General features: G+C 50.0%; 3 protein-coding genes across 3 annotated transcripts; 2 read left to right on the top strand and 1 right to left on the bottom strand.

Annotated features, from left to right (window-relative positions):
- Nucleotides 1-717: 717 nt before the first annotated feature.
- On the top strand, nt 718-1,741 carry P884DRAFT_210010 (carbohydrate esterase family 16 protein; the record flags this gene model as incomplete). The annotated part of the gene is made up of 2 exons (XM_069438972.1): nt 718-1,294; nt 1,410-1,741. 2 exons carry the CDS (start codon nt 718-720, stop codon nt 1,739-1,741), a joined length of 909 nt encoding a protein of 302 aa, XP_069294288.1.
- Nucleotides 1,742-2,132: 391 nt separating this feature from the next.
- P884DRAFT_316650 (uncharacterized protein) lies at nt 2,133-2,477 on the top strand (the record flags this gene model as incomplete). Its single annotated transcript, XM_069445291.1, has 1 exon — nt 2,133-2,477. A coding segment is annotated over one exon (345 nt), but the record flags the coding sequence as incomplete, so codon positions are not given.
- Nucleotides 2,478-6,406: 3,929 nt separating this feature from the next.
- Nucleotides 6,407-9,420, bottom strand: P884DRAFT_264179 (glycoside hydrolase family 94 protein). Its single transcript, XM_069441824.1, has one exon. The coding sequence runs from the start codon at nt 9,181-9,183 to the stop codon at nt 6,808-6,810; it is 2,376 nt and encodes a 791-aa protein (XP_069294286.1). The 5' UTR covers nt 9,184-9,420; the 3' UTR covers nt 6,407-6,807.
- Nucleotides 9,421-18,807: the final 9,387 nt, after the last annotated feature.

Genomic DNA, 18,807 nt, shown 5'->3' with positions numbered 1-18,807 from the left:
TTTTATTATAATTATAATAGAATTACCTAATTTAATTACTAAGTCACCGAAACCAAGTATAACTATTATAAAAGTAGTATTAAATTAATTATTAAAGTGATACGAATCCAATTCTAATGATTGAAGATAGTTAGAAACGGAGTTTCTGCTATCATTTAATAGAAGATTTATTATAGTAAAAAAGATAGTTTAAAAGTTCAATGTCTCTTCCTACGTTTGTTAGCCCTGTAGCTCTATATAAGAAGAGGATAGGTATAAAGAACCCACCTTTTGCCAGGATCCACAGGGCTTATCTTATCTAACCTTATATGACAGATATGTCCGTAGACAAACGGACTGCATCACTTGCTCTTAGCTCGGCTGTTCGGGTGACATCCCGCAACGTCTCCTTCCGCCCTCCTGGATTTGGCGTCTCAACGGGCCACTTGCTCCCGCTCCGAGGCAAATCTCCGCCAATCAGCTGCAAACAGTTCCTGGATCGAGCGTGGTCACCAGAGCGGACTCCGCGGGACAAGGGAAGGAACCCATTCAAGTCCTGCTATAAATATGTAACTACAATTAGTAGCTCCAGGCCTGGGTTATTATTATAATAACCTAGATTGGTAGCTGTTGTTGCGCCTCGGGGCGACACTAAGGTACTCAACGTCTGCGGTGTTCTCGAGCAACCACTGTCAACTCGAGAAGAACAATAATTAATTACGGTTTGAGTTCATCAGCATGGGTCGCTTCCTGACGACGACGGCGTTGGCTCTTCTCGCAACGGGTGGGGCAGCTACCGCGAGACCTATCAGGGCTTGTGACGTCTCTACCAAGTACCTTATCACTTTCGGCGACTCGTACTCCCAGACCGGTTTCGACGTCACGGGCACCAAGCCGTCGGCGAGCAACCCGCTCGGCAACCCTCCGCTACCCGGGTGGACGGCCAGCGGCGGGCTGAACTGGGTCGGCTTCCTGGTCTCCGAGTTCAACACGTCGACGACGCTGTCGTACAACTTTGCCTACGGCGGCGCCACGACCAACGCCACCATCGTGCCGCCCTACCAGCCGACGGTGCTCAGCTTCATCGACCAGGTTGCCCAGTTCAGCGGCAGCATCGCGAGCAAGCCAGACTATGCGCCGTGGAACGCCGACAATGCGCTCTTTAGCGTCTGGATCGGTGTCAACGATGTCGGCAACGTCTGGTGGGATCCCAACTACGACTCGCTCCTCGAGGAGATCATGGCGAGCTACTTCGGTCAGCTTCAGATTCTTTACGACGCCGGAGCCAGGAACTTTGTCCTGCTCAGCGTGCCGCGTAAGTTGGGCTATGCCCCCTTTTGGTCTTCCCCCCCCCGGGGGGACCACACAGAGTGTTATTACTGACAAATCGCCACCCGCCGCGGGAGGTGGAGGGCGGACAAAAACCACAGCCATCCAGCGGACGCCGGCGGTGCTGCTCAACAACTCGCCCGAGAACCAGAAGGCCGAGGCGCTCGCGGTCGACAAGTACAACGAAGCCCTCGCTGCGAACCTGGAGGCCTTCACGGACAAGAACAGCGGCATCACGGCCAGGATTGTCGACACGGGTGTGCCCTTCAACACTGCCCTCGACAACCCTACCGACTACGGCGCCCCCGACGCCACCTGCTACAACAGCGACGGCAAGTCCTGCCTATGGTTCAACGACTACCACCCCGGCATCGAAATCAACAGGCTGGTCGCCCAGGCGGTCGCCGATGCCTGGAAGGGCAGCTTTTTCTGATGATTGAACCGGTGCCTCCGAGCTCCGAGGTGGCGGGGTCTTTGAGGTTTCTTTGAAGCTCGGGCTGACACGACAATGCGGCCGCCTCTCTGTTGTCTGATTTTCGCAGTATATATTCTCTTTGGTTGCTACTGTGTATGTTCGCCTGTCTTATACGCAGTGCGGATACGCTACTGATGAAGCCGCAAGAAGGGGGGGCCCAGACATTGAACAGCATCCAAAGACAATTGTATATATTAAAGCCAACTTATACCGTCCGTCGTTACAATGCATGGTTCATACGTCTCCCTGTCATCCAACGGCTGCTGACTGTACCAATTCCAGTCGGCGACATGCTGAGACCATCCGTTTATTTATGCCAAGGGTGAAAAAGGGGGGGTTCTCCACAAACCTTACATACAGCCCCTCAGCAACAGTAAGGTACCTGTTCGCCGCCGGGCTACGACGGCTGGCGGCCCAAGCTGCAGATCTTCCACGGCACCGAGGACGAGACGGTCAGCTACGTCAACCACAAAGAGGCCGTCAAGATGTGGACCAGCGTCTTGGGCCTGAGCGGGAAGCCCGCCCGAGTGGTGCAGGACATACCCCCTTGCCCGGGTGGACCAAGAGCGTCTACGGACCGACCGGCTGGTTCGAGGCCTACAGCGCCGCCGGCGTCAGCCACAACATTTCGGTCCAGGAGAACACCGCGTTGGCCTTCTTCCGGCTGAACTGCACCGTCGACTGCTTCTCCCGGGCCAGGGCGGCCCCTCTGGCCAGGGTTCGACCGCAGGGATCTGATCATATGCGAGACCGGATCTGATATATCAGCTTAACATACGCCTATCTGAATTGCCAAGCCGGTTGATGAAGCTGCCGTGGAAGAGCAGGGGTGAATAAATAACTAATTACCTATCAGCGAATTCTCGGGGACACCTGATGCCTCGGTTAATTAGTAGACTATTATCACATACTTGTTCGCCGTATTACATGCTTGCCCACTCTTAACGGGCTATTGATTGACAATTCTTTCCGCATCCGCCCCCATATTCCGTTAATTAATCAGGGATCCTATTCATACCTTGCAAGCCTCGACTGCTCCGACCCATTAATTATTACTTGAGCTAGCTAGCTTTTCAGAAGCCAGAATCGTCAATCACATAGAAGAACAAGTAACGTTAGAAGAGGAATGACCTAGAAGGAACAAGAAAACCAATATCCAACTTTTGTGAAAGCACCTAGCAGAACGTTAAAAGAGACTCTCCTCCCCCCCCTTTCCCTTTCCTCTCTCTTTTTTTCTCCAATATTTCATTTCGCTTGCACATACACGCCCTACCGCTCACCACGCCCGTCCGTACGGCGTGTTGTACCCGTACCTGTACCCGTACCCGGCCAGGTAGGGCCTATAAGCCGGATACCTAGCCGAGTAATACTAGGCCCTCCCGCCGTGACCGCCGCCGCCACCGCCATGACCGCCGCCGCCACCGCCATGGCCGCCGCCGCCGCCGCCGTGACCACCGCCGCCACCACCGTGGCCGCCGCCGCCGCCGCCGTGGCCGCCGCCGTGGCCGCCGCCGCTATGACCGCTGCCGTGGCCGTCATGGCCGTAGCCGTCGCCGCCGTGGCCGTTACGGCCGTGGCCGTCGCGGTCGTGGCCGTTACGGTCGTAGCTGTCGCGGTTGTAGCCGTCGCGGTCGTGGCCGTCGCGGTCGTGGCCGTTGCGGTTGTAGCTGTCGTGGTCGTGGCCGTCACGGTCATAGCCGTTACGGTCTTTGCCGTCACGGTCGTAGCTATCACGGTCTTTGCTATCATGGTCTTTGCTATCATAATCGTGGCTATTACAGTCTTTGCTATCACGGTCTTTGCCGTTACGGTCGTAGCCGTCACGGTCTTTGCCGTTATAGTCTTTGCTATCATAGTTATAGCCGTCACGGTTATAGCTATTATAGTCTTTGCTATTACGGTTATAGCCATTACGGTCTTTGCTATCACGGTCGTAGCTATTACGGTCTTTGCCGTCTTTACCGTCTTTACTATCTTTGTTGCCATAGCTATTACGGCCGTGGCCGTCACGGTTATAGCCGTCATGGTCGTAGCCATCATAGTTATAGCTATCGTAGTCGTAGCCGTCGCGGTTGTAGCCATCACGATCGTAGCCGTCACGGTCGTGGCCGTCACGGTCATGGCCGTTACGGTCTTTGCCATCGCGGTCGTGGCCGTCACGGTCTTTGCTATCACAGTCTTTACTATCGTAGTCGTAGCTATCACGGTCTTTACTATCACGGTCTTTGCCGTCGTGGTCGTGGCTGTCATGATCTTTGCCGTCACGGTCTTTGCCATCACAGTCGTGGCCGTCACGGTCGTGGCCGTCACGGTCTTTGCCGTCGTGGTCGTAGCCGTCACGGTCTTTGCCATCACGGTCGTGGCCATCACGGTCTTTGCCGTCTTTGCCGTCTTTGCCGTCTTTGCCGTCGTGGCCGCCGCGGCCGTCGCCATCGTCGCGCTTGACCATCATCCTCGGCCCCGGCCGGGAGGCCCCCGGCATCATCATGGGCGGCGCGGCCATTCCGCGCATACCCATTCCGCGCATACGCTTGTTCTGGTGGGGTGCGGGCTGCCGAAGGGGGTGGTCGGTGTCGGTGGTCGTTGTGGCGGGGAGCGAGATGGCGACGGGGAGGAGGAAGAGGAGAAGGGTCAACAACAGAGCGATGAGATTCATTTTGGTGTTAGGTATGCTTTTCCGATTGACCTTTTTACGCCGTTTCTGGACCAAACGAGTTGGCGTTTGGTTAATTACGACTGCGCTTGATGGATAACTCTGGCTCTTGGAAGGTCAGAGAAGATTGTTGTGGGAGATACTCCTGACCGGGCGGAATGTGCGGGAGGCAACCGATTATAACCACGGGGTGATCTGATCCGGTTTGTCAGCTCCAGCTCGTGCAAATACGGCAGTTCGCCCAATCAGTTGAGAACCTTCCAGATTGCGGTCCTCGCGTCATGGACATCGAGATCGAGCACAGTAACTGGTGCTTGCAGCCATCTCTCGGCATCTCGACCTTACGGCAACAAGAAGAATCCGCACCCAACTGGAAACAATCCCTTCTCGATGAGGGCACAGTTGCGTAGAGCTGATGAAGCCCCCGCGTACGAGAGATTGCGTTGCTCGGGAATCTGTGACGACAGGAATAGCATGTATATCGGATTAAGAGTTGAAGGAGGCGGGTCGTCCGAGTTCCGTGACGCTTTGGGATCCCAAACGAGTCATTTCGTTCATCTAGAATGTCGGTGCCGCATCAGAGCGTTCTAACATAGTAATTATTAATACTAGCGGTACCGTCTCTTCTTTCCATGGTCTTGAAAGAAGAGCGTATGATTCCTAATACTACGAATCTTAACGGTTAGGTTAGGAGGATTGCACGTTCGAGGGCGACAAGATCCAGGAAATAATAACTCGCCTTCTCCTTTCCATCGCGCCAGAACCATACTCATGCATCCACTGACCCAAGCTCTCGGGTATGTACGGCAAGGTATTTATGTGTGAGCGCTCGACGTTCTAGGACTGTAAATGATCGTCGTAACTGAACTTTATGAAATCGTTTCTTAATATGACGTTTGGCTGACACCATGAGCGGTGAGGGCTCTCGGGCCTTCTGCCTCAACTCAGCGCCTACATTATTGGCACTACCTTACATAACTGTCAACCCATGACTCGTCGGCCAGGTATGACCCTAGAAATCATCTAGGCAAAGTAATTGAGGCAAGAAGGGGTATGACACTCTCTATTGATCTGGGGACTTTGAACCGTCGATGCTCGGTATATGCGTTCGCTCAAAGGAGCGACAACTCGGCGCCGTTCCTTGGATCCCTGCTAGATCATCAGTGAGGTAATTATTGACGTACCTGTCTTCCCAGGAAATACCACAAGAGTTCCTGAATAACCAAACTTGATCCCAAGCACCCCCATCTTCTTCCATCATTTGTGGGCGCATGGGATCCCGATGACTGTCCTAGAGAACGGTATGGCTCAACCGGTAATCAAGCCAAAGCATTCGCAAAACTCTAACACGTGATGTTTATTGTACGAACCAAAGACGTTCAAGATCTACTTTTCGGAATCATCTTCCGGCGAGTTGTCTAAAACTCCAGCCCCTAGATGTCATGTTAGGTGGGAAGTGCTAAGAATTGCGGTTCAAAAAGGGTTGCCCTCGTTTCGTTGGTCGATATACCTGCCTATGTCTTAAGCAACAGGAATGATTGGGCCACAAGTGCATACATAATCTCATGCAGCGACGGCTCAGAAAGGTGAGGGGGGATGTTCCATCGATTTGCCCTGGGATGGGCAGAGGACATAAATAGCAAACAGGGGCGAATATGCGCGCTGTCATGGATGGTAAGGGCCGCATCTAACGTAGGATCCCGAGACTTTGCATGTCTTGCGGAGATGCAACATCGTGGAAGTCCGGTAAAGGGCCCGGGGCTGAGGAGAAACTGCGTCTGAGGCAGTGCGCATAAAAGTTGCTCACCTCAACGTTGCTATGGCGGCATCCAGGCGGTTAATTAATTACCGCAAGGGCACGAGAGCCGCAGCCAGCCGGTTGGCGGTAACTCTGATGCGAAACAGGTCAGAGCCGCCTTAGAGAATAGGATTGTCGCGAACTGCCGACCCTCCCGATGCGGGACCCGGACCCGGAAAAAAACAACTTGATTTCAGCGAGAGCTGCCGGTTCAAACGGTAGAAGAAGCAAAAGACCGCCACCCGGATGCTCACATGGAGATGTAGCAGTCGTTGTGACCAAACCAGTCGCGAGGTTGCCCTCCTCTTCGATCTGACACTTTTGCTTGGTCCCACCAAGCGAAGGTGCCCTGTTTGGGCGTTTTCTAGAGACACGGAGAAAAAGAGCGCGGAGTGCCAATTCCTTTAAACAAAAATGCCGACCCTGACGAATTAATGAGAAATGAGTGAATCCGTGGTATCCTTCTTTCCCCTCCAAAAAGAACACAAGCCACCAAAACCCTTTTGTTGCCCCCTCCACAAGGGAAGAAAAAGGAACAGGAAAAAAGAAGGAGAGAAAAAAACGATCTAGCGCCTACTGAGGCACCAGAACCAAAACTTGATACGTCTCACCAGCCTTGAACTCGGTGATCTTGGGCTGCGGCAGGGTCTTGCCGCCGACGCTGACGACAACGTCCTGGACGTCGGCGCGGCGGACGTCCAAGCGGAAGGTGGCGCCGCGGAACTCGCGTGTCACCTTGATGGCGTCCCAGCCGCTGGGCAGCTGGGGCCGGACAACCAGACCGTCGGCTTCGCCGCGGAGCCCGCACAACCCCTCGATGACGCAGCGGTAGGCCCACGAGGAGGTACCCGTGTTGAAGAGCTGGCTGGACCGGCCGGCCGTCCGGGGGAACTGGTGCCAGCCGCCGCGGTAGTAGTTGGGCAGGAAGATAGGCAGCTGGCCGCGCTGGCGGTAGTCGGCCTCGCTGGGGCCGGGGATCAGCTGGCGGAGGTGCTTATAGGCGCGGTCCTGCTGCCCCCCGAGCCGGTACAGGCTGTGGACATAGAAGACGCTGGCGTGGTTGTACACGGCGCCGTTCTCCGCCGACCCGACCGCCTTCTGCGTCACGCGGCCAATGTCCTCGCGCATCTTGGTGAAGGGTGGCGCGAACATGACGACGCCGTAGGGGGTGTCGAGCTGGGCGTCGATCTCCGGCAACATTCTCGAGACCTGCTCCCGGCTGGCGGCGCCGCTGAGGATGGCGAAGGATTGCGGGTTGAGCCAGATGCGGCCCTCGAGGTCCTTCTTAATGCCGAAGACGACGTTGTCGTCGGTGATGCCGCGCGCGAACCAGTCGCCGTCCCAGAGGTACTTGTTGGCTGCGGCGTTGCACTCGTCGGCGCCCGCGCGGAAGCGCTCTGCCAGGTCGGTGGCGCCCTCGTGCTCGCAGACGCCGGCCCAGAGCTTGAGCGCGAAGGCGGTGGCGATCGTCAGCCAGCCCGACACGCCCTTGCCTCTGTAGCCGACCATGTTCATGGGATCGCACCAGTCGCCCTGGGCGATGTAGCTGAGCCCTCGCTCGTCACGCAGCTTCAGGAGGAAGTCCATGGCGCGGCACAGGCGCTCAAAGACGGTGAAGTGGTCGCCGTTCTCGGTCCGGACGCGCTCCTTCAGCAGCCCGTAGTCGCCCGTCTCGGACAGGTACACCTCGAGCGTCAGAGGCAGCCACACGCAATGGTCGGTGTGAGGGATCTGGTTGATGTACTTGAGCTCGGCGCCCTCGGCGAGCAAGATGCCGTCCGGCATGGCGCCGCTGGCCTCTTGCTGCGAAAGGGCCGTGATCAAGGCCCTTCGCGACACCTCGGGCCTGATGTAGTTCATGCCCATGTTGTCCTGCAGGTAGTTGCGCGTCTGGGGATCGGTGGTCAAACGGTTGACGTCGCCGTGGTAGTAGACCTGGCGGGGCAGCCAGTTGTTGACAAAGTTGTCGAGCTCCTTGTCGGGCGTCTCGATGCGCAAGCAACCGCGCCCCCGCTCCATGTAGGCAGCATACTCGTCGGCCGTCCGCAGGAAGGCCTCCTTGCTCAGGTAGCGCGAGCGCATGGTGCGGATCTCGGCCTCGTCGTAGGCAGGACCGAACAGGAATCGGTACTCGCTCTCCTCGCCGGCATTAAGCTCGATGCGGTATTGGACGGCGGCCGTGGGCGTCTCGTATCGAGCATCGCTACAAGTCAGCTTCGGCTCCTGCAGGGCGGACGGGTTGTGGAGCCCGCCCTCGCCCTCAAAGGCCTGCTGATTGGAATCCCACGAGTCTGGCGGCGTCTCGCACAAGAAGTACGTCCTGTCCTTTAGGTACTTGTTCTTGAAGTAGTCGGCGGCCTTCTGGTACGGGGTAACGCAGCTGGCAACGACGCCGACCAGGTCCTCGCTCCATTCGGCGAACTGGTTCATCCATGACATGTAGCCGATGGGGAAGTAGGGCGTGACGCTGATTCTGCGAGGGCGGCCAGAGATGTTGGTCACCTTGATGGTCCACAGCTCGGCGACGTCATGTGTCGGCAAGCCCATGACCATCTCGACGCGGATGCCCATGTGCTCGACCACCCAGGCGACATCGGTCTTGCCGACGGAAAAGACGAATCGGTCTGCCGTCGCCCGGACTGGCTCATATGGCGCCGAGAAGAGCTGGCCCGTCTCGAGGTCCTTGATGTAGACGAACCGGCCCGGGTGGTGGGCATAGTAGTTCGGCTCCGGCTGCATGAAGGTCTTGGCTTCAATGTTGGGTGCGTAGGCGTACTTTGCCGGCTCCGGCTGCATGAATTGCGCAGTGGCATATCCGCGGCAGGTGATTTGGATCATCATCTTTTGGTTCCACAGGAAGCCGCCGGCCTTGGGCATGGCCGTAGGGCTCGTGAGCTCGTAGCGAGCCCCATTGTTAGAGGGATAGAGAAGCGAGCCTTCTTTCCTCATGTCGGTATTGTTGCAGTGAGGACAGATGGGATCAGGGGCAAAGATAATAGTAGAGGAGTATGTGACAGAGTCCGTAGTCCCAAGCCTGTCCTGTTTGCTTGGAATCTATTATTTTTATTCTCTCTCAGGGATGTACCCACAGGGTGAAGACGAGGTAAAATTATAATAAAAAAAATAAAAAAAAAATAAAAATGGAAGAAAGTGCCGGTGGTCGCATGTCGAGCCACGCGCGCTGGGTAAGCCGTTACTTTCAATTGTTCAATCATTCGCGGCTTGCGGGAATCGGAAGCCGGAGGAGTCAATACTCTGGGCAACACGGGCTCGGCGGCGACCCAGGAGGCACAAGGTTGTAACCCGCGCCTTCTCACTGGCAGCTGACCACAACCTGCAATGCAAGCGCGTCCCAACAAACCCACAATTTCATCTGCAGGGGCGCTCGACCGGGAGAATTGGTTTTGGAAGAAAAGATAAGTCTCACCGCTCCCCTTTTTGACATTGACGAGCCCTCGGATGCGTTCTAGGTTGTCTTGGCTTCTCAGAACCGGGCGAACCGGCGCAAAAAGGCGACGATTGGGGAGCTCAGCGGCAGGCATCTCTCTGGTCAGCTCCTGGCTGGCCTCTTCATTGCACTATGCCTGCAATTTCCAAAGTCTCCCTTTCTGGGAGAGACCATGGACAATTGGCCCGCCGGATTACCCGACAACCCGCTAGCCGACGAAGGGCGTTGGGGTTGGTTTGTTGATGCTTGAACCTGTGCACGCACTCTGCAGATTCCGTGACATCCACGCAGTGGGGAACAGGTGGGCGAGACGGGAGAGTCTGATGTGGAGTGGACCCCGAGGGGGCCCCCACTCCTTCCTTGCACATGCCGGGGAGGGAGGGCGCGCAGGCCCCTAACTGTGAGTTATACAGCAGCTGTGGATGAATCAATCTGAAAACCGCTGGCAGTATTGTTGAGACGCGTTCTGATTCTCTCATTGGAGATGCGAGTTCAAAAGGAGGGAAAATTAATATTGTGTGACAAGCGCTCTGATTTTGGGGAGAACGGCCACATTTGCAAATGCATGCACTGGCACACAGAAGGCCCCTGCCAAACCCAACAGCCAGTCAGATGGCAGGAGCGGGAGAAAGTGCAAAATCCCCCGAATGCGCACCTCGCCGGGTGCTCTTCCCGCTCCTCCGTCTTGTCGCTGGGGCCCACTAGTCTCAGAGCAGCAAGTGTGAGGAATTCATGGACAGAGATTCCACAGCCTTCGACTCGATCTGCAACTAAATTTGCTCTTTTGGTTTCTTCCACCATTGCCCCGCTCCTCGTTTAGGCATTGGACCGTGGATAAATTGAGACGAAAAGCCGGCAGAACGATCCGGGTTTCGGAGGCAGACAAATGACATCACTCGAGGCACCGGGGCCTGCGAAGAATTCAGGTTGGTTCCCAAGCGAGACCGGCAAAGAGCGGCAGAGCCGGTGGCGGGTGAGGTGGGAAAAGCCGCTTCTCGGAGCCAGGCGCCCCCATCACGGCCACAAGCGACCAAAAGGGAGCCTTGGGAGTTCGCGATCTCTTCAAACGCCCACGAAGGAGGTCGACTAGCACCATGAGCCTCCAACGGCTCGGTAAGCCCTAAATGGAGGCCAAGGTCCTTCATTGAGCGGTTCCGACAGTCTGGAGCATCGCGGCTCGCTAATGCTCCCCGCAAGGTCCTTTCTTGGCGCCTGGACGTTGCAATGGTCCCTTGCAGTTCCCGATATGTCCCGCTGCGCCGGGAAGGGCCGTGGACATCCATGGATGGTACCGGTCGCCCTACAAATGGGAATGGACGCAAGATAAAAACGGAAAGCCCACCGCCTCTGACGATCACAGCATCCTTCTTCATTCGGTCCAGGCCGATGGCTGTCTTAAAGCGCCATTGGCCGGATCCCGTTACTACCACACACCCGGCGTCTCAAAAAGGGTAAATCGTTACCGGTACTATACCTCCTGACGCTGCCTCTCTGTTCTATCAAATTTTCGGAAACTTCCCCATCAGCTAAGACCGGAAACCAGACGTATTTCGCTAGGCCGAGCATGCCCTGGTATTACCCTACGCATATTAAGCAGGCGATGAGGTGCGGATCGTGCTAAGGTGCCTTTTTCCATCAAGCAAGCTGGGCCCGCGGTCGTTCAGCCCTCTTCCGCGGTCCCAGGAAGCTCTATTTCGGTTTCATTTCCGATTCGTGTATGGGCGTAGTTAGAATGTTTCCAGACCTGGGCTCGGTTTATTGAGTCGTTGTTATAGCCCTCACGTTGGTGGCAGTAGATTCTCGCAGCCGCAGCTGCTCCCTCTTCCCTCTTCAGTGACGCATTCTGCCGAGCATCAAGACACTGTCAGCCACCCCAAGACATCAGGAAATTGGACATTACCGTGCCTTGCTTTTGAATCTCGGCCCAAGGAATAGCAGATTCGAATTAGTGTCAAACACCTCACTTCGGAAACCGCGCGGTGCAAGTCGGAGAGAAAGGGCGTTAGAACTAAATAAGGACCGATTAGAAGAACAACTGCTGAAGGTTACTACTCCTACATACAAACGCGCTTTTTCCGAGCCTGCGTAGCAACATGGGGTGTTACAAAACAGCCTTTCGTCCAGCTAATTACGCCAAACTTCTAAAGGCTGCTATCCGCGCCTGTTAACTATGAGGTCTTGGTTCAAATCCTTCCACGTACTAGTAACCAATGTTTTAAACTCAGCAATATCTCTCCGGTAAGTCAAGACCCCTACTTGTCGGCCCCCCCCACTTCTCGGCCACCCAACACTACACTGATGCCCAACCAACCTATTCACTTCAAACCACCACAATTTCGTTCATTCAAACCATCTAGCCTTTCCACTTGGTATACGATATCTTCTATTGTCAAAATGTCTAGTTATACTGAAGAACAGCTTTTACAGGCTCTTTTATAGATTCAGAAAGGCTAGCCATTACGCAAGGTAGCCAAGGAATGGCACATACCAAGAAGCACATTATAGTCGCGCCTTACAGGCCGTCAACCGCGAGTAGTAGCCTTCGAAGCTATATAACTACTTTCTAAGGCCTAGGAAGACCGCTTGACGTAATAGATCCTTACCCAAGTTAACCTCGGCTTACCTCCGACATATACGTAGATTAAGGAGCTTGCCTAGCGAGTTATCTAGGCGCGTAGGGACCCTATAACTATAGGAAAACGCTGGTTATAACGCTTCCTAGATAGGTACCCTATTCTAAAGACCTAGAGGGCACGTTTAATAGAGTATATACGTGTTAATAGGGCTATTAAGGAAATTATTTAACCTTGGTTCTTATATCTGACTATCCTAATTATTATAGCTATTAAGCTAGCTAACCATTAGAATATAGATAAAGCTAGTATTATAAAGGGTATAGGAGTTAACGGCTTAGTAGTTAGGAATACTAAAAAGAAGGCTATCTTGAAGAAATAACCTGGTATATATACCTAGATATCCTTTATTAAGTATATCTTAGCTAAGGGTAAGTTCCTAAGCCTACTAGTCATTTTTAAGGGTAAGAGTATTTAATAATGGTGGTTTCTATTAGATTTAAAGCTATTTAAGGACTAGATATTTACTATAACTAAGAAAGGCTAGACTAATAATAATATAGCTATTAAATAGTTAGAAAAGATCTTTATACCTTAGACCTAGCCCTAGGATCTATCTAAGTACCGGTTATTAATCCTTAATAGCTATGATAGCTATATAAGCGATGATTTTATATAGCTCTATTACTAATATTATATCTATATCCTCTATCTTCTATTATATTATTCCTATATCCTCTAGCTATTAGATTTATCTATCTTTTTAGTATTAAAGATAGCTTACTAGAAGGCTATCGTAAACCTAGCCCTATAGAGCGATAGTATTATTATTAGCAAGCAAAACTTCCTCAAATACTACTAATAGGTATATCAAGTAGCCCTAATAACCTAGAACATTTACAATAGATAGAAGGTAGCTAGGTTATAGCTAGTTAATATAGTAAAGCCCCTAATAAGCCGGCTAATAGTCAAGACTACTAATAACTTAACTATAGTACCTATAAAGGCTAGATTAAATAATACTTTAGATACCTCTAGTCCTCCTACTATACTAATAGCTACTACCTTTAAAGAACTAGGTCCTTAGACTACTCCTATAAAGACTATTAAACTATACTAGTAACTAACCCAATTTAGTACCTAGCCTAGGAAGCTATCCTCATAATGGCTACTCTTCTAGAAGGTTAATAAGGCCTTTGACAGGATAGACTATAACAGGGCTATTATATAGGTAGAAATCTAGGCTCTACGGGCATAGTTAGAAGCTATCTAGCCTAGGAAAAGAAGGAAGGTAGAAATAGACCTAAACACGGTATTTGCTAGTATCGGAGCTATCCGCAGGGCATAGGAAGAAGCCGGGGCAATTGAGGCTAAGCCAGTTGATACTTCTGAAGATAGGGAATCTAGCGATACCGGCAGTTGTATTGTAGTGGCTTCAAAAAGTGGGAATGGAGGTAGTTAAATGTTGTGGTTGATGTCTGGGGTTTGGGAAATTGGGGTGGCCGAGAAGTGGGGGGGGCCGACAAGTAGGGGTCTTGACTTAATTTGGCTATGTGGATGCTCTGGAAGTGAAGTCCAACCATAAACGACGGCGGGAGAGTACCTTATTTTCCCAACCCTTGCCTTGGTTAACATCGGTAAGGCACTCGGCCTGGCTCGCGAGATTTGAACTAAACCTGCCACGACACATCACCATTCAATGGGCGACGCTAATCTCGTTCTAATCTCTTTAAGTCCGTGCTCGCATATTGTCTTGGGAAGTTCGAGGTGGTAGTTCCTAGAATGGCAGTTCTGCACAGTTTGGATTCACCGATTGCAACTTTCAGTTCATGGTGACGGAGGGGGATGCACCTTGGGCATGTTCTGGTGTAGTCAACGGGAGCACATGTACAAGCTTATCGACGCCACAACCCCCTCGGGGCGTGCTGCCCTCCTGGCCAGCATAACTCAGCGACCAACCACCAAACTCTGGCAAGAGCTATCGCCAAGTCTCTATGTGTTTCCTTCTCAACATGGTATTTTCAGTGCTGGTTAGAAAATCCTTTCTGAGTTACCTACAGAGCTACTTGCTACGGAAGGGATCGGTTACTGGATCGCGAAACACTTGCAGATGCCTGATATTGCATTAGTTTTTCTTCGCATGTGCCTCTTTCTCTCTTCGTTTCTCTTCCTTCGTTCTAAAACCGAAAAGAACATGAAATCATGGACCGATGGCTAAGCCAATTAAACCCGTTTAAGCTCCAGGAACTTGACGCGATTGTTCAGCTCAGCTACTGCCTAGTTGCGAGGTACGGTTGTATACTGCCTTGAAGCATGTTTCGTCCGGTAGCTGTATCGTTACCTTAGATATTGCTGGTGCGGCGCGTGGCAGAGGAGAATGGTTTCTCCGCCTTCTAAAGCATATCAAGAACTATCGGGGTCCCAAAACGGAGAACCGGCTCCCGTCAGGGAACCACGGCAGTATAGTAGACTAATTATAAGGGTGCCTGACATATAAGAAATTATGCTGAGAGGGAGCCCGAGTGTTGCTGACTGAGCCGCGGCCGCTAATTATGGTGTAACAGGATAGGGCCTTGCGAGGCTAATTAATGCCGCCCGAAACTTGGCACATGTTGGGAAACTGTGATATGCCATGGCATTTTCAAGCAGATCAATACAGATCAACAGTTCCATAGTTCTCTGTGTGAAAAGCTGCCCGTTATGAAGCAGCGGAGATGTTGCGCCCGGGCCGGGCCTAAGGTGCGAGTTCAAGACGATATTGGACCGCATGGAGTCGGAGCTTTGCCAAGGTGCTACACCTACGCGAGATGAGACTATGGTGAACTAAAGTGGTGTAGTGTTGCTTAGTGGAGGGTGCTAGGTTTTATATTTCATGTGATCCCACCGGATCGCAAGGCGGTATTCTCTCGGGGGGTGCCGGAAACTCTGTAATTAATTAGTACACTAGGCCTTTGTGGGGACATCCGTTAAATGACATGCGGGGTGAACTGTGGGGCTTAGGAGGAAGTCCGGGGAAGACCCACCCAACTACCTCCAGGTAAGGTACGCACGTAGGTAGTACGAAGTATGTAGGTATGTATGTAGTTATGTACCGTAACCCGGAGTGTACTGTACTGATACATACAGACATACTGGTCGGCAATTTCGCCACCTCTTTCCAGCATGAATCTGGAATGCATCTTGCCTACGGTAAGCTGGATCGAGAGGTAGAGGTCATGGTCAGCGGCAAATTCCGGCCTCTGACTGTATCGTGGATGGACAGATCAAGATCTCTGCTGTCATGGAAGATGGTAGATTGATTGATTATGATGATGATGATGGAAGAAGAAGGAAGTCGAACAGGGCTGCCTGCAGGAAGATGTGGATGGCTGCAAGCCTGGTGGGTCCGGGAGTCTTTGTCCCAGTCCACCACAGACTGACTCGTTAAGGTACGCAGGCGTCGCTTCTACCTTCTTGCGTGGTGGAATTGTGCATCAAACTGGCGACATCGTGGCGGGGCGTCTTTTGGGCCTGGGGCTTGAAAGCGGCAGTGTGTATGTATATGGATTTTTAAGCTCGAGTGATGCAGTACGTGTCCGTGGACACGTCCATCATATAAGGTTAGATTAGTAAGCCCTGTGGATACCTGCAAACGGTAGGTTCTTTATACCCATCTTCTTCTTATACAGAACCATAGGGCCAGCAAACGTTAATAGAGGACATCGATCTTTTGAACTATTTTGACTACTACAACCAGACCTCCATCAAATGGTAGCAAGCACTACGACTAACCATCTAATAACCATTAGCACTAGATTCGTATCGCTCTGACGATTAGTTTAGTACTAATATCGTGATAGTTACGCTTAGTTTTGGTGACTTAGAAACCGAACCAAGCAATTCTATTATAACTACTATAAAATCCCTCTATTCCTAGCGACTAAGTAACTAGGGTAGTTATCCCTATCTATCCCTCTATTCCTAGTGACTAAGTAACTAGGGTAGTTATCCCTATCTAACCCTCTATTCCTGGTGACTTGGTAACTAGGATATTCTTTTACCTTCTACCCCTTAACTCTATCTTCGTTTGTTCCTAATAAACGAACCTTATATTAATACCTAGATCTTTTCCTATAGACGATCCTCCTAGTTATCTATATCCTCTAAACTCCCCTACCAAATAACTATTATATAAGGAACTCTCTAACTATATGGTAAGTATACTCTAAAGACACTATAGAATACCTCTTCTAATAAGCTTATAGATACTAGAGCCTGACCCTGGTAGTTAATTACCTTAAGAAAAGGAAGCTCCTATATAAGAGACGGAATCGGTAATAGAATTTACTAACGAATATAAGATAGAATAAGCTAAACCTAATAAGTTTAGCACTAATAAAGAGATACTTACTTAGCTAAATGGTAAGATAGATTTTCGATTTGCCTAGCTAGAGGCCTAAACTAACTATATTACTAAAACTACTAAAGGATTTCTTAGTAAATTTATAAAGATATTTGATAAAAATATAGAAAAGGGTCTTACTAGGATAGACTATAGAATTATAACCTATATAGTAGAAGTCGAAGATCGCCTTGCCCTCTACCTAGAAAAGGAAGTTTTAGTAACAATAGCACTACTAGCCAAATGTATTAAGGAACTAGGAATATATATAACATAGTATAGGGACGTTCTTGGTAGAGTAGTAACCTAGATAAAGGAGATAGTTAATACGATATATGGTTATAAAGAAGAGGAGGATACGTAACCACTTAGTTATTAACGATCTTCCCTTAACCTAGCTAGACTTGATACTATTATAGAAGAAGTATAAGAAGTTAGTAACCTTATAGAAAATATATATTATAATAGTAGAGCTTTTCCTATACCCCCTAAAGGTATTAACATTAACTATAGGTTTAATCTTAGCTAGCTAGAACATACGCTATAGTCATTATGTAAAACTCTACACTTTGTGGTTGGTAGTGGTAGTAATCCTAATTCCTCTGATAACTATAACGATCCTCCTAACTACTACCATACCCCTGACGATTTATACCGTTAAGACATTCTACCCTATAGTAATAACGGCAAGAATGGTAATAATAGTAATAGACGTCGAGTACGCGAATCAACGTACGATACTACTATAAGTATATAGAGCTGCTTAGACTTTAAGATCAAGAGGGATAATATTAGCTAGTTTGATCCTTCTTTTCCTAACCTATGTTCCCTAGGCATTGTTAACGATAGAAAGAACTTAGTATTTATCGACGTCTACTACTTCGCTAACCATATTAAAACCTTCCTAGAAAGCGACCCCTATAGAAGTGTTAAGACGTAGATTCTATCCTACTTTCAAACTCTCCTTGGTAGTCTAGTTATCATCTAATGGACTAACGAATTAAATGGCACTATATATAAATAACTATATAATCAAGGGCTATAATCTATTATAGAACAACTATAAGAACGCTTTATACTAGACGCTATAACTACTACCTGTAAATTTAATAAAAGTCGCTTATATTTAAAGGATATCGCGAAGGACAAATAGGCACTTAGTTTCTTTATATAGAAGATACTCTATTAGGTACGTTTAATATATATACTTAATAAATATAACGATAACTAGTAAGGAGTTATAATTTAAGTCTAGTCTGTAATAGACCTCTATATTAAGTAATACCTAGATCCTCCCTAGTAATACTCTTCTCTTAGAAATTATATATAATATATCGAGTAGTCTCGATCTATTGTTCTAGTAGCCGCTCTTGACTACTACCCGTTTCTATAGAAAAGGCTATTCCCGGACGGTAAACTAGAGCCTTATAGGAATGAAAGTCGCGGTCCTTTTAAGCCCTTTAACGCTAACCGATAGCGACAATTTAGCTACTGGAATGATAGACTATTTAGGAACAATATATACAACCATAGAATTGATCGAAACCATAGAAATAACCGCTACCACAAAGGAACCTACCGCGACTAAGGTAATCGTAAGCAGTAGGAAGGTAAACGAGATAATAAGTTCTATAAGGATGACTACTAGAAGAACTATCACGACTGTATATACTTTGTAAAGGAAGCTAGTAATAACTCTAGCTCTAAGTCGGATCAAGTTAACGATCATTCGGCTACTAATGTCCCTAAATCCGGATCCGAATCTTTAGATAGCGATACTAGTATCACGTATATCGTTTTAGACTTATAGCTTACCTATTATAAGTGCTATAATGCCTTTAATTCTCAATTCGAAGTACGCTCTTATGCTAAACGGTGCTATAGAAAAGGCCCTCTTCCTTCCGTCCGTAACTATAAAGCCAATCTTACAGATTTAGCCTGCCACACTTATAAGTTTTACAATACCACACTAGATTTACGGAATGTACTCTTCCGGCACTTAAAGTCCTATCAGAAAGCGAAAGCTAGTAGCATTCGCCACCCTATTAAATCCGGTAGCATTTATAAGATAGAAGAGCCTACTACGCCGTTAGAAAAGGCGTACTAGGCAACGGATTTGATAATAACGTCACCAGAAAACGCTATAGTAGATATATACCAAGTCAAGGACA

Source organism: Thermothelomyces heterothallicus (assembly GCF_042370625.1).
Source record: "Thermothelomyces heterothallicus CBS 202.75 unplaced genomic scaffold P884_scaffold_30, whole genome shotgun sequence".
Lineage (NCBI taxonomy): Eukaryota > Fungi > Ascomycota > Sordariomycetes > Sordariales > Chaetomiaceae > Thermothelomyces > Thermothelomyces heterothallicus.
Note: the sequence above shows the minus strand (reverse complement) of the source record. Positions and strands in the feature narration are given on the sequence as shown.